Source organism: Erpetoichthys calabaricus, chromosome 17, assembly GCF_900747795.2.
Source record: "Erpetoichthys calabaricus chromosome 17, fErpCal1.3, whole genome shotgun sequence".
Lineage (NCBI taxonomy): Eukaryota > Metazoa > Chordata > Cladistia > Polypteriformes > Polypteridae > Erpetoichthys > Erpetoichthys calabaricus.
This window is the reverse complement of record NC_041410.2, coordinates 42,475,044-42,488,302: the sequence shown is the minus strand read 5'-3', so window position 1 is coordinate 42,488,302 and position 13,259 is coordinate 42,475,044. Positions and strand designations below refer to the sequence as shown.

General features: G+C 37.3%; 1 protein-coding gene across 1 annotated transcript in view; it reads left to right on the top strand.

Moving 5' to 3' along the window:
- LOC114642541 (stereocilin) overlaps nucleotides 1-13,259 on the top strand; it is a 112,270-nt gene that overhangs the window by 58,424 nt on the left and 40,587 nt on the right. The window contains exons 18-23 of the mRNA XM_051920786.1: nucleotides 324-406; nucleotides 746-881; nucleotides 7,157-7,356; nucleotides 7,614-7,716; nucleotides 9,052-9,214; nucleotides 10,676-10,845. Coding sequence (XP_051776746.1) covers nucleotides 324-406; nucleotides 746-881; nucleotides 7,157-7,356; nucleotides 7,614-7,716; nucleotides 9,052-9,214; nucleotides 10,676-10,845 — 855 coding nt within the window. The remainder of the gene's footprint in view (nucleotides 1-323; nucleotides 407-745; nucleotides 882-7,156; nucleotides 7,357-7,613; nucleotides 7,717-9,051; nucleotides 9,215-10,675; nucleotides 10,846-13,259) is intronic.

Below are 13,259 nucleotides of genomic sequence, written 5' to 3'. Positions count from 1 at the left end.
ATCAACATAATGTGATAGATTTTCCCAAAATTGTAAAATATAAACAGATAGACATTTGTAAGTCAGTAGCCTCCTCATTGAAAGGTTGCTCTTTATTTCATTAACAGTGATAGTTGGCTTCTACTCAAAACATTCATTTTTACTCAGGAGGTATAATTCAGATCCAAACCTAAGAGTAACTGGTGTAGATTATGGCAGATACAAGAATATCAAAAATATGTGACACAGTAGACTCTGCAGAAGGAATTGCAGTACCTTGATTTATTCTTTATAAAACTATTTTGCAACATCTCTTAAATCTTATTTTTATTGTATCAATTTAGAAAAAATGCATAATAGAGGAAATTCAGAAGAGACCTGAGATGGATTTGCAACTACTGCCACCACAGTTTTCCATAGATTTGCCGTAAGCCAGTATCTCATAATCTCACTTCAGAAATGAGTTTTTAATGATATTATTGATATTCTGAGATATGTGTGCATGTGCATGGGTGTATTTGTGTGTATATACAGTAATATTGGCTTCAACAAGCTTGAGATGGTTTTAAAATTTGTATGTGGTTCCCTTCTTTTCCTAACACAGTTCTTTCTTTTGTGCTGAGTCAGTGGCCAAAACTGAAAATTAACAAAGAATTGATCTAAACTTCAAAACTTTTGTACTTTCAAATTTCTTCCAAATGTGTCTCACCAAAGTAAAGCAAATTCCTGTTGTCTCCAAATTTTATTTCTTTGATTCTCTTCACAGTCTGCGGATGATAGAGACTCTACCCAATTCCTCGCTGGAAGCCATCCTAGATCACATCTCGAGACACTTCAATGACTTCCTGAGACTTCCTCATTACAAGCAGAGTGTCCTAATGGAGAGGGTCTCGTCTATCCTGGTATGTATAGCATGTTTGGGCCTTGAGGACTTATACTCTGTCGTTAGATAATTAAATACCACATTGGCACAAAGACCATGTATTTAAGTTACTCCTGTAATAAAATTTAAATAATAAGGTTAGAGTTAGGTAGCAGGGCAGAAATTTTTGTAAGACCTGAATATTCTTTCACAGCATGTGTTAACAAGATTTACATTAATCTTCATTATTATTATTATTATTATTATTATTATTATTATTATTATTATTGTTATTATTATCTTATTTTATTTCCATCTGAAAAAGTGGAGGAATTACTTATTAATGAGTATAATGTGCTGTCACTTTGATTGCCAACATATATTGTGTAAGGTTTTTATTTGGTAAATTTTGCAAAGAAAAAAATTAAACTTTTTTGATAAAAAGCTATAGAATGAACAAAGTACAGTCCCTATATAAAATTGACCAGAATTCTGTTTTGCACTTTAATTACTGTTACTCGTAAGTGTATGCTGTAATTTTCTACTCCCATGTCCAATGCTCATCTTTATTTAGGTCCACTTTAAATTTGTTATTGATATTTTATTAAATGTTTTGAATAAAATGCTTTGCTTATAGAGTTCATGAGCATGCTGCATGTAGTATAGCAAATTGTCCAATTCTCAATGGCTTATCAGGGCAGAAAGGTATTGAAACAAGATTGGGAAACACTGACAGAGGCCATTTTATGAGAGAGGAGTCTTTAGTAGCATTTAGGGCACATGTCAATAAGCAATGGTGGGTAGTTAATGAAGTATTTCCTGTAAATTTTAAAATTGGAGAGAAAATATACAGCATGCTATAGGCCACAAATGAGTATTATTCCATTAACCACCAGGGTGACTGCAAAGTAATGTTTTATAGCTCCTTTACACAGTGAACCATTAGAAGGTGCTCACAAGATGATAAAAGAATTGTATTATTTCTGCCACATAAAGCTCTTAAGAGCATCTGTCTCTTTTTAGTTAGTGGTGTACAGCTGCCACACATCACAATGGTCGAGATATAGGAATTTTTGTGATGATTCCAAATCTCATAAACAGTTTTGAAAATAGTTTTTGCCATAGCTAATTAATGTGGAGTTGACAGTCAGATAGGTTAAAGACTCAATTACCAAAAGGTGGTGCAATCAGAAGTATAAAAAAAATAAATGAGAGAACTTTATTGGGTATTTAGAGTCTAAATTGCAGTTTAGCCTTGCTCAGAAATACATTTGGGTATAAGACCAACTTCTCCTTATCACCCCTCTCTTCTTTATTTAGATTCATCACACATAATTTAATAAAGTACAAACTTAGTTGCCATTGTTTCATGTGTTTTTTTTAGAACACTCTAGATGAGAACAGGCCATTCAGCCCAACAAAGCTCACCAGTCCTATCCACTTAATTCTTCTGAAAAACATCAAGTCTAGTTTTGAAAGTCTTACTGTCTATCATGCTGCTTGGTAACTTATTTAAAGTGTCTATGGTTCTCTGTGTAAAGAAAAACTTCCTAATGTTTGTGTGAAATTTATCCCTAACAACTTTCCAACTGTGTCCCCAAGTTCTAGATGAACTCATTTTAAAATAACAGTGTCGATCCACTGTTCTAATTCCCTTTATCGTTTTCAACACTTCAGTCATGTCACCTCTTAACCTTTTTTTGCTTAAACTGAAAAGACTCAGCTCTTTAAATCTTTCTTCATTATTCATTCCCTGTAGCCCTGGAATCAGCCTGGTCGCTCTCCTCTGGACCTTTTCTAGTGCTGCTATGTCATTTTTGTAGCCTGGAGACCAAAACTGCACACAGTACTCCAGATGGGGCCTCACCAGTGCATTATAAATGTTGACCATAACCTCCTTGGACTTGTACTCCACACATCAGGGTGCTATATAACCAAATATTCTGTTTGCCTTCGTAATGGTTTCTGAACACTGTCTGGAAGTTGATAGCGTAGAGTTCACTAATTTTTACTTCCTATGTGTAATACTTTACATGAGCTGACATTAAACTTCATCTGCCACAAATCTGCCCAAGCCTGTACAGGCTTACATTTTAATATATTATTAAAAAGATGCCCATTAAAATTAGTGTCTGCATTTATATAGCACACTCCTACAATAAGGCCTCTTTCTGTAATGCTTTCCACAAGAATCCACACATCTACACTAAGTAGTGGCTCTTCATTCAACTGAAAAAGTCTTGCATTTAAATCCTGCTTCACATAAATGACAACCCCTGCTCCTTTTCTGTTCTGTCTTTTCTCCCTAAACATGTGCACCCCTCTATGTTATACTCATCCCTGTCTTTGTTATTTAGCCAGGTTTCTGTTATTGCTATAATCCATAGTTATGTTCACCTACATACAACTCCAACTTCTAGGATTAAGACAAGCTGTTTTTAATGTGCTACTTTATTTTACTGTTGCATTTAAAACTTTTGGTTACAATTTACATTACTGTGCATATTTGTTTTTACACCATTGTTCATCTCCTCGTGTACAGTTCTAAACCTGGCCTGTCCTAAATTCCTACTTTAAACAATTCTCTACTCATTCACTTCCCCAACACATTGGTGCCCCTCCAGTTGATACGTAGCCTGTCATGGTAGAACAGGTCCTATTGGTTTCAAAAGGAGTCCAATGCCCCATAAGCATACACCCTTCTATCCTACCCCAATGTTTTTAGGAGAAAAATTTCTGTTTTGATTAACTTGATTAACTCTCACACAGCAGTAGCACTACACACTCCACATTTTATCTTCCAGTTCAACTCATAAGGATGACTTCAGGATACCTCTGTCTCCAATCTAATCCAATCGGTGAAAGTACCCTTATAGTAATGCCAGTTTGTAATATGTAGTATTGTGTCACATAAATCATTCATGTTCCTTACCTGCTTATTCAAATATACAGTTACATGTGGTGTGTGCAGTAAATAATAGTGAATTGTTTAAGCTCCTTGAAATTAAGTGACTCTCGGAGTCAATATTCTATGTAAATATGATTATTCCAGCTGTTTTGATTAGATATGGAGTACTAAGCCCAAATAACGTTTTTGGACAGTATTCTTCTGCCATCTTATGGATGGAATAACATTATATTGCAAAAAAAATTAATCTCTATTATAATAAAAAAAAATCTTGGGACGAGACAAGACTTTTAAGCCTGGCACGAGATGTGACTTTATCAGAGAGATACTTTCACAAGACTTTGTGCTAAGAGATTTAACCACACCCAGAGCCGGAAATAAATGACAAAGAGTAGATGACAAAGTAGAATGTCGTAAAGAATACAAAAACCTTGGCACGATACACATGCAGAGCAGGTTAGAGATAATGAAAGTACTAAAATTTGAAAGTCTCAAAAAAATGATAGTAAAGATCGCATTAGCGTGAACAAACCGAAATTATTACTCGGTGAAATAACGGAACAGCGAAAAGAGATCGAATATATTGTTTGGATAACTTCACTGCCCGCTGCAGCAGAAAAGCAAAGAGCATTTGTAAAGATCCAACCCACCCCGGCCATAGCATTTTTCCTCCTCTGCCCTCTGCCAGGCGTTTCAGAGCCCTGCATGCCCACACTACCAGGCTGAATAACAGCTTTTACCCCAAAGCAATCAGTCTATTAAATGCATAGTGATCACTGTCCCATTCTATATCAGAAACCAGCACTAATTGAACTGAACATCTGCATGAACCACACATAGTCACACACTTACACATGACCCACTCACTGTGATTTTTATCACTTATCTATTCATGCTTACGTGTTTTCCTTTACTTTTACTCTGTGTTTATTTGGAACTATTAATAGTAACTGTGTTTCTCGTAGTTTAATGTTTACTTAGTTTATTGTCTACTCTTATACATTTTTATCGAAGGCATCTACCGGCTTGCTCCAAATGATATTTCATTGTATTGTATTGTACAGTGACAATAACGGTATCTTGCATCTTGTATTCCGTAGCTTCGTGGCAGAAAAGAAAAATGTTTACGATCAAGTATAAGGACAAGAAAGACATTATAACTCTAACCACTGTTCACAATGCAGCAACTGTCACTCATGTCAGGAGGAATGTGGAAGTCACTAAGCTTTTTGCTGTTGTAGCCTACAATAACACAAGGGGCACAATGGTCATGTGAATCAGGCACAGACATTCTACCCTTTCTTATGCAAGCAACAGAAAAATATTATAAGAAAAGTGCGTTAAGAAACATGCTTCTACTGTCCTGAGGCAACATCAGGCTGTGCGTTGGTGACTCAAAAAATATCACATGGAGGTTGTTTACTAAATTGCATCAGCTCAGCAGTGGATAAAAGACATAACTTCCCTACTGTATTTATATTGGTGTTTTTATATTTATATGCTTACTAGGGGGCCTACCCCCCGCTCACTTCGCTCGCCAACCCCTGTGGCCTGCACTACTCGCCAGCCACTTCATGTCTCTGCCGCTTGTGTTGTGAAGAGGGGGGCTGATGTGGTTGCTCCTCTGAAACCCCCTCTTAAACGGTGATACAATGGGAAACAAATACAGTTTTTTTTTACCTCCTCTTTGCTCTATCAGCTGCTGGCTTGCTGCTGCTGCCGTGCCGCGTGATCTGCATCTCACATGGCGCTTTGACTATTTAAAAGCCTGTACAGCAGCTGTCCTACTCATTGTCTTTTATTTCCAGCCCTGGGTGTGGTTAAATCTGTTGGCACAAAGTCTCGTTCCGTGGGACGTGAGTTCTTGATATTTTAGTTTATAAATTAAAAATGGAATAAGAATCTGAAAATCTAACAACATCACATTAAAGTTAGATAAATTCTGAAATGATACCAAACATATATATGTAGGTTTTAAAATAAGCCTGATTTAAAGCATGACAAAAACGTGACATAAAAACGTCACATAAAATCGTTGCACTTTTAGGCTTAGGATTTTATATATAGAGAGTAGATTACACATAATAACATTTTTGTTGTTGGCTTGTTTCCCCGTTTAAATGTAATACTAAGAAGGTTAAACATTTGTTAGCAGTTCTAAAATTTGATTTGTTTCCTTTTCCGGTGTCCTTTTGGTGGTGGCTTGCGCCACCACCATCTACCCAAAGCACCATGAATTCCAACAATGATGGATGGATTAAAATCCAGAAGTCTGTATGACCATCAGCATCAAGTGACTCGGTGAGAACCGTAACTACAAAGAGGACTATTTCATTTATGTTAGGTAGAATGCCCAGAGTGGACTGGGTGGTCTCGTGGCCTGGAACCCCTACAGATTTTATTTTTTTTCTCCAGCCTTCTGGAGTTTTTTTTTTTTTTTTGCTTTTTCTGTCCACCCTGGCCATCGGACCTTACTCCTTTCTATGTTAACTAATGTTGTCTTATTATAATTTTGTATTTTGTCTTTTATTTTTCTTTTCTTCATCATGTAAAGCACTTTGAGCTACTTTTTGTATGAAAATGTACTATATAAATAAATGTTGTTGTTGTTGTTGTAAAATGTTACATGCCTTATTGTTGATGTTTATACTGAGTGCACAAGGTGACAGGAGCTTTTGAGTAGAACTGAAATCAGGAGATGTCACTAGGACAAAAATTTAAATAAAAGGGTCAGAACCAGAAGGAGGAAACATTAAATAACCAGTGCTTAGAATGTGCATCAAGAATTATAGTCAACAAAAGGCGTGGGTAAATCCAAAAGCCAAAAATAAAAAGAAACATGTAACCAGAGGCAAATTATAGATTTAATATTGTAGTCAAAAAGCAGGACAAAATTATTTGTAACCAGGAATTCAGTAACAACAAAGGATAAATGCAAAGGTCTTTTGGGAGAATGCAATCTTGGACAACCAAATAGTGCGCGGCTTGACCTTTACACCCTTGACACAATGATGTCACACACTACACACTTCTCAAAATGGTGGTATCCATAAGAAAAAACAAAATAGCAGAGTTGGAGAATATTATTTATTTTTTAACATTGCCAAAAACGTATCAAGTACTAAAGTAAATGTGACCATGAAATTCTTTCATCTCTAAAATCCTTATAACAAAGTCTCAAATAATTTTAGAGGCCAAGGAGAAATTGTAAAACATCAAAACTAAAAGACGGTCGTGACAATGTTGAATTTAAGCATTACATCAAGTGGTTTTATAAACATTGCCTTCCTGAATTATGTGTTAGTTGCCTTTCACTTTTGTAGGATTGCATCCTAAAATCTCGTCTTCTCATTTCCTCCACTACTGTTCCACACTAAACATGTCTGATTGTTACCATTGCTTTGCAGGGAGTTGTTCCAGATCAGGAGATTTCAGGAATGCTGCTAGATCTGCTAGGACCACTTTTTCCTTTTCTGGACTCTTCGCGGGTGGAGCAGGTGCAGCGTGAGGCTCTCTTACTGCGACTTGATGAGTTCAAAGGTTACTGCCTGCCACCAGAGGCCTTGCTAGAATTGGGGCAGCTCCTGAAAGAAGCAGCAGTGCTGGGGTATGAAGTTGTCAGAAGCTGTCAGTATAACACTGATGTCATTTTGGACTCATTTGTTACCTTCATGACACATGACGTTAACTGAAATCTTGCACTGACTTTATAATGTGTGGTTTACTGGTGTTGGTTGTGCAGTTGCAGAATCAAAGAGTCAAACATTTTGGCTGCCCTAACATTCTAGTGTGAAAAGTCCACATTTCATCCAGATATTACTGGTGAGCTGTTCCTTTGGTCATTTGCTGATTTAATTTTTTTTCACTAAATTCTAGGGAACCATCCGGCTGGACTCAGATGCAAATGGAGCATGCTGGGAGACTGGTACTCTCACTGTCTTCTCAGGAGATTTATCAGCTGCCAAAGGTAAGAACCAAGGTGCTGGCCTTCTAGAATTCATTTTGTGAATTTTTTGACAAGCACACAAGTATTAATCTAATGCAAGAATCACTGTCTTTTTGTCAATTTAGAACTGTTGTTATTTTAAATGCCTCCGAGGTAACATTCTAGTGTTAGAGATAAAGTAAGTTAAACTATTCCTTTACGTTTACTGTACTTTTAAAAGATGTGGCCACCGGGGTGTGCCCCAGTTCCCCAAACTGGACACATATAGACACAACTCCAGCGCAACTCAGGCTTTTATTCAGCTGTGGGAAACTATTCCCAATAGTTCTCCACCTGCATATCTCAGTTACAAAAGCACAAAGCAGTACACAACACTGTCTCTGTCATCTTTTCTTTCTGTCTCTCCTTCTGCCTCCACTCCTTCTCCAGCAAGCTTTGTCCCTCTTCCTGCTGACTCTGACTCATCCATCTGAGGCAGGCACCTTCTTTTGTCTTCTACCAGGGAGTACATGTGGTCCAAAAGCACTTCCAGGTGAGGCAGAAACCCCAAGAAATAGGACTCCCCAGTCTCTGCAGCACCACCTGGCAACACCCACGGAACCCAACAGGGCTGTGTTCGAAGAATTCTATGTGCCATGCTGCCCTGTGGGAATCTGAGGCACCGCTACAACAGAATAGGAAAATCCAAAATTGTTTTCATCCATTCAATATATTTTGGCACCAAGTTTATTTCTATAGTCAAATAAATGTGTAATTGGTTTAAGCATATGTGTATCACTGATCAGTTTGAGTAACAAAACACCAGCAGTAAGCAGGTTCATTTTCTGCTTCCTTTTTTACTTCTTTGCACAGCAATCTGTTTCCATTACACTGATCTACTCCTTGAATCATTTACTATTTATTTTAATTGTTAACTTGAAATACTTGGGTTCAGATTTTTATCAATTTGAACAAGCTGAGAGACTGTCGGGTGAAATAAGAATGGTGAGATGGCTAAACATGTCATTTCAGCACTACTGCCTCATGCATTCTAATGCACTGCCTGTTAATTGGTCTTCTAAACTGAATATTACTTTAAAAAGAAAAAGCTGATTAAGAAGCTGAAAGATGTGACATTTCTGAATATATAAGATGCACATATAATCCACTTCAGGGTCAAGGCAAGCTTCTCCCAGCAGCATTGGGTGAAAGGCAAGAACCAGCCCTGAATGAAGTGCCAGTCTATTGATATCCCATGGATGTGAAGTAAATCTGAGAGGATATTTGGAAAGCAGTGGACATGGTGAAATCACCATTGTATATGTGTGGTGATTTTAATATTTTGTGTGTACTTGTTAATTGGTGTACCTTGGACAGGAAGCATCAGGCTTAGACACTGTGGAGCAGATACTGGAAAGCCAACGAGACTGGGAGACGAGTAAGGTGGGACAGAACTGTGGACCCATTGAAAAGATGACTGAAAAGAAGAAAAGTCTTACTGCCAGGTTTGTGACAGGAACAGCAGGCAAAGGGAAAAGAGGTGAGAAAATGTTGCTTTTGGTACTGTAGCAAACCTGTACCTCTAGCCATGTGCCATCAATAAGCGGAAGTAGAGCAGGAAGACATGGTTTAGCAAGAACACTAAACAAAGCAAAGCAAGGGCTTGCCACACATGTTTATTTTCAGACTACCAAATCGTGATTGCGAAAATTTCGCAAGAATAAAAGGGTTAATGAAATGATGATGAGGGAGAAAAGAACATCACACGTTACAGTAAGAAGGGAAATTATTTTAATAAGTAGTGACTTGTGAGAGGACTTAATATTAGAATAGTCACATGATTAGTATGGGATGTTATTATAGTCACTTACAACAGCATGAATATTCACAATACAAAGTGTAACATGAACAGGTTAACAGAACATATTGGATAAGAAGGGAAATGCAGGGCACGTGTAATCAGTGCGTGCGAAGCATGGCCGTCAGGTAATGCAGTATACCAACGTCTATAATAATTGTCAGAAAATGCAATTTGTTGTATAAACGTCAGCAAAAATATTCCCCTGTGTGCAACCCACAAGTACCTGTATGTTTATCCCGGGTTTCGATTTAACTCTGGAAACTGTAGTGTACAACTGGTCATGGGTAAAAACAGGGCCTGGCAAATAAACTCCGATGTTATTAAATGTTTGTCATTGTGACTTTGTGATAGTCCTACAATAAATGAAAAGGGAATTGCCTACGCCGTAATATAAAGGCAATATCTTGTTTTGAGTTGTCAGTGCTATGGAATCCCTGTAGTTTTTCTGTCATAATGTTTCTTGTTGTCTGGCAGTTTGCCGCTGCTCTTCAGAAAGGTTGTGTGTGTAATTCGTTTTTCGTTCACTGTCTAGGTGCAAGACTTGCTGCTGCTGATCTTCGAATAATGTCACTCTGTGGTTTGTCATATGTTGTCTTTGTTGTTCTAAGGCATTAACTGTAATACTAATAAATTAGATATCTCTTAAGTATCTCGTTTTTATTTATTTTTTCTGAGGCTCTAAACTCTACCCACTTAACTAAGAGATAGAAGGTGATTTTAGCAATGTTGGCACATGTTGTTCTTCAGTTGTAGGATATGGGTGTTCACAAAACGCCCATTACCAAAAAGGACAACACACTCGGTAATCAGAAAAAACAAAAGCTTACACTAGCAGTTTATTGAATTCCTTCAGGTGACAATGATATTGTTAGCTGGACACCTCATAGACACTTAGGTATTTGGAGGTAAATATTCACAGACCCATTCAAATGGATATATGCTTTGCACATTGCCTCCTAGACTGTGATGACAAATTGTTTCCTAAAACCAGGAATATTTTGTCAAACTGTGTTTTATATGTTATTTATTATCTTATCTTATTATATTATCTATTATTTAGGCAAGTGGGTCTATTGTGCATCTTTTCATGTATCCATGCGTTTCTTTCCATAGTTTATATATTTCTCTTTTTTTCCCCAGAACCCATACCAAGCTGCTCTGACTTGAAAGGCACCTTCCCGGCAGCCTGGACTGCTGGTCAGTTTCTGGGAATGTTAGAGCAGGAACTTTTGGACTGTTTGGATGTGCTGGGGCAAGATCCAGAGCTGAGTGCTGAACAACGCAAAGCCTTATGGGACAGGCTGAAACAGGTGTGCACAGATTTATAATGTCATGCAGCCAGACATGTTCTTGAAAGAAAAATAAAAACAAAATCTTTGTTTATGGATCAAATGAGAGGCCAGACTGCTGATATAGAAAATTAAGCAAGGACTTCCAAACAACCAAACCTTTATCATTTACACAAAAATAACTTACATAATCCAAAAATTTTCCAAGTATACAATATGAAATTAAAATAAATATTCAAAGTAGAGTCTGACAAAATATTGGTATTTCAAAGAAAAATAGTATATGATACTTTAAAAACCACAATATAAAGGTTAAAGCAGGCTTTTTAAACATGGTCTCCATTCTTTAAAGGCAAATTTAGTATGAAATGTTGTTGGAACATTCAGCAGTAGGACAGCTAAAAGAAACAAAAAATAAATAAAGCTTGTATCAAAAACACATGAAATATTGTAATCTTTCACTGATAAACCACAAGTAAAGAAGACAATTTCAGTTTCTATTGGCATTAAATATTTGATTTAATTAAAATTTGATTTAATTAAAAATTTTATTGTAATAAAATACAAGTTTTACAAGTATGTCTCTTAGTTAGAGGTGGTGTATTACTGCTTTTGTAGAATATGTAGATTTGTCTTTCTTTTTTTTCCTTCTCCGCTAGCTTTAGACTCCATCTAAAATGAATATTTAAAGTTTAGGTGATAAGAAAATCTTACTTTAAATTGTCTACACTATCTGAATTTCTTTAAATATGTTATACTGGTCATCCTTTATCCCACCCTTAAAGTCTAAGGTGAGAATTTTGCAAATATTATGGTTCAGATATTTGTTCTGTAAAAAAAATTTGTTTTAAAGTCATTGTGACTTTTATCCTTGCAAGCTTATTTTTATAAGCTATTTTCTCCAGAAATATTTTAATGATTATTATTATGTGTTTGTTTTACCATGATGCCATGCTGACACTTGCATCTCTGTAAGTAAATAACTGGAGTGTTGCGACGAATAGTTAATAGTAACAAACAATGATTCCATAGTGGGAAAAAAGGCTGTAATCAAAGTGGCAAAGAGAAGGGCTCAGCGGTACATAGGCAGGCAACTAACATTAAGGCACAGATCAGGCACAAGCGGCTGTAGGAGCAGACAAGACAGTAAGAAATTACAGCAACTAGCAGTGGAGATTCAGTAAGCAAGTTTTTCTTAGTAAGAAGGAAAAAGTGTGTAAAAAAAAATACTACCCTAGGTTCTTGTCTATAAGCCGGACTCGTGTATAAGCCGGAGACCAAAAATCATACGAATTTTTAAAATAAAATCTTATCATAGATAAGCCGGACTCATGGATAAGCCGAACGTACTATAACCTATAACTAATAGAAGGGAGGGAGGTCAGTGGTCTCACTTGCACCCATTTAATTTCTTTAAGGGGGGAGAGAGTGTGAGATATTGGCATCTCTCTCACTCCCCGCATGGCGTGGTTGGAGCGGCCGGAGCGCGTTCTTTCTGCTCTGGGCGTCACCGAGTCAACACGCGCGCGTAGCGGTCATTTAAATTGTGATTTTATATGTAAGCATATTTAAATATATATCGCAGATTTTTTGCTGGTTCGCGGATTTCTGCGGACAATGGGTCTTTTAATTTCTGGTACATGCTTCCTCAGTTGGTTTTCCCAGTTGATTTCATACAAGGGACGCTATTGGCAGATGGCTGAGAAGCTAGATTGCTTACTTTTCTCTCTCTCTTGCGCTGACTATCTGTGATCCTGACATATGGGGGTTGAGCAGGGGGGCTGTTCGCACACCTAGTCGATACGGACGCTCGTCTAAAAATGCTGAAAGATTATCTTCATGTTGCTATCTTTTTAAAGCTGATTCCTGAAACGACATGCTGCACAGTGCTTCGCATACTTAAAAGCTCGAAGGGCACATATTGATTTTTGACTGAAAAACAAACTCTGTCTCTGTCTATCTCTCTCTCTCTCTCTCTCTCTCTCTCTCTCCCTGCTTCTGATGGAGGGGGTGTGAGCTGCCGCCTTCAACAGCTTTGTGCCGTGGTGCTTCGCATACCTAAAAGCCAAACAGCACCATTGATTTGTTTGCTAGAGATTGTTTTCTCTATTTATGTGACATTCTGTGCTCCTGACACACTCCTTTGAAGAGGAAGATATGTTTGCATTCTTTTAATTGTGAGACTGAACTGTCACCTCTGTCTTGTCATGGAGCACAGTTTAAACTTTTGAAAAAGAGACAAATGTTTGTTTGCAGTGTTTGAATAACATTCCTGTCTCTCTACAACCTCCTGTGTTTCTGCGCAAATCTGTGACCCAAGCATGACAATATAAAAATAACCATATAAACATATGGTTTCTACTTCGCGGATTTTCTTATTTCGCGGGTGGCTCTGGAATGCAACCCCCGCGATGGAGGAGGGATTACTGTATAAG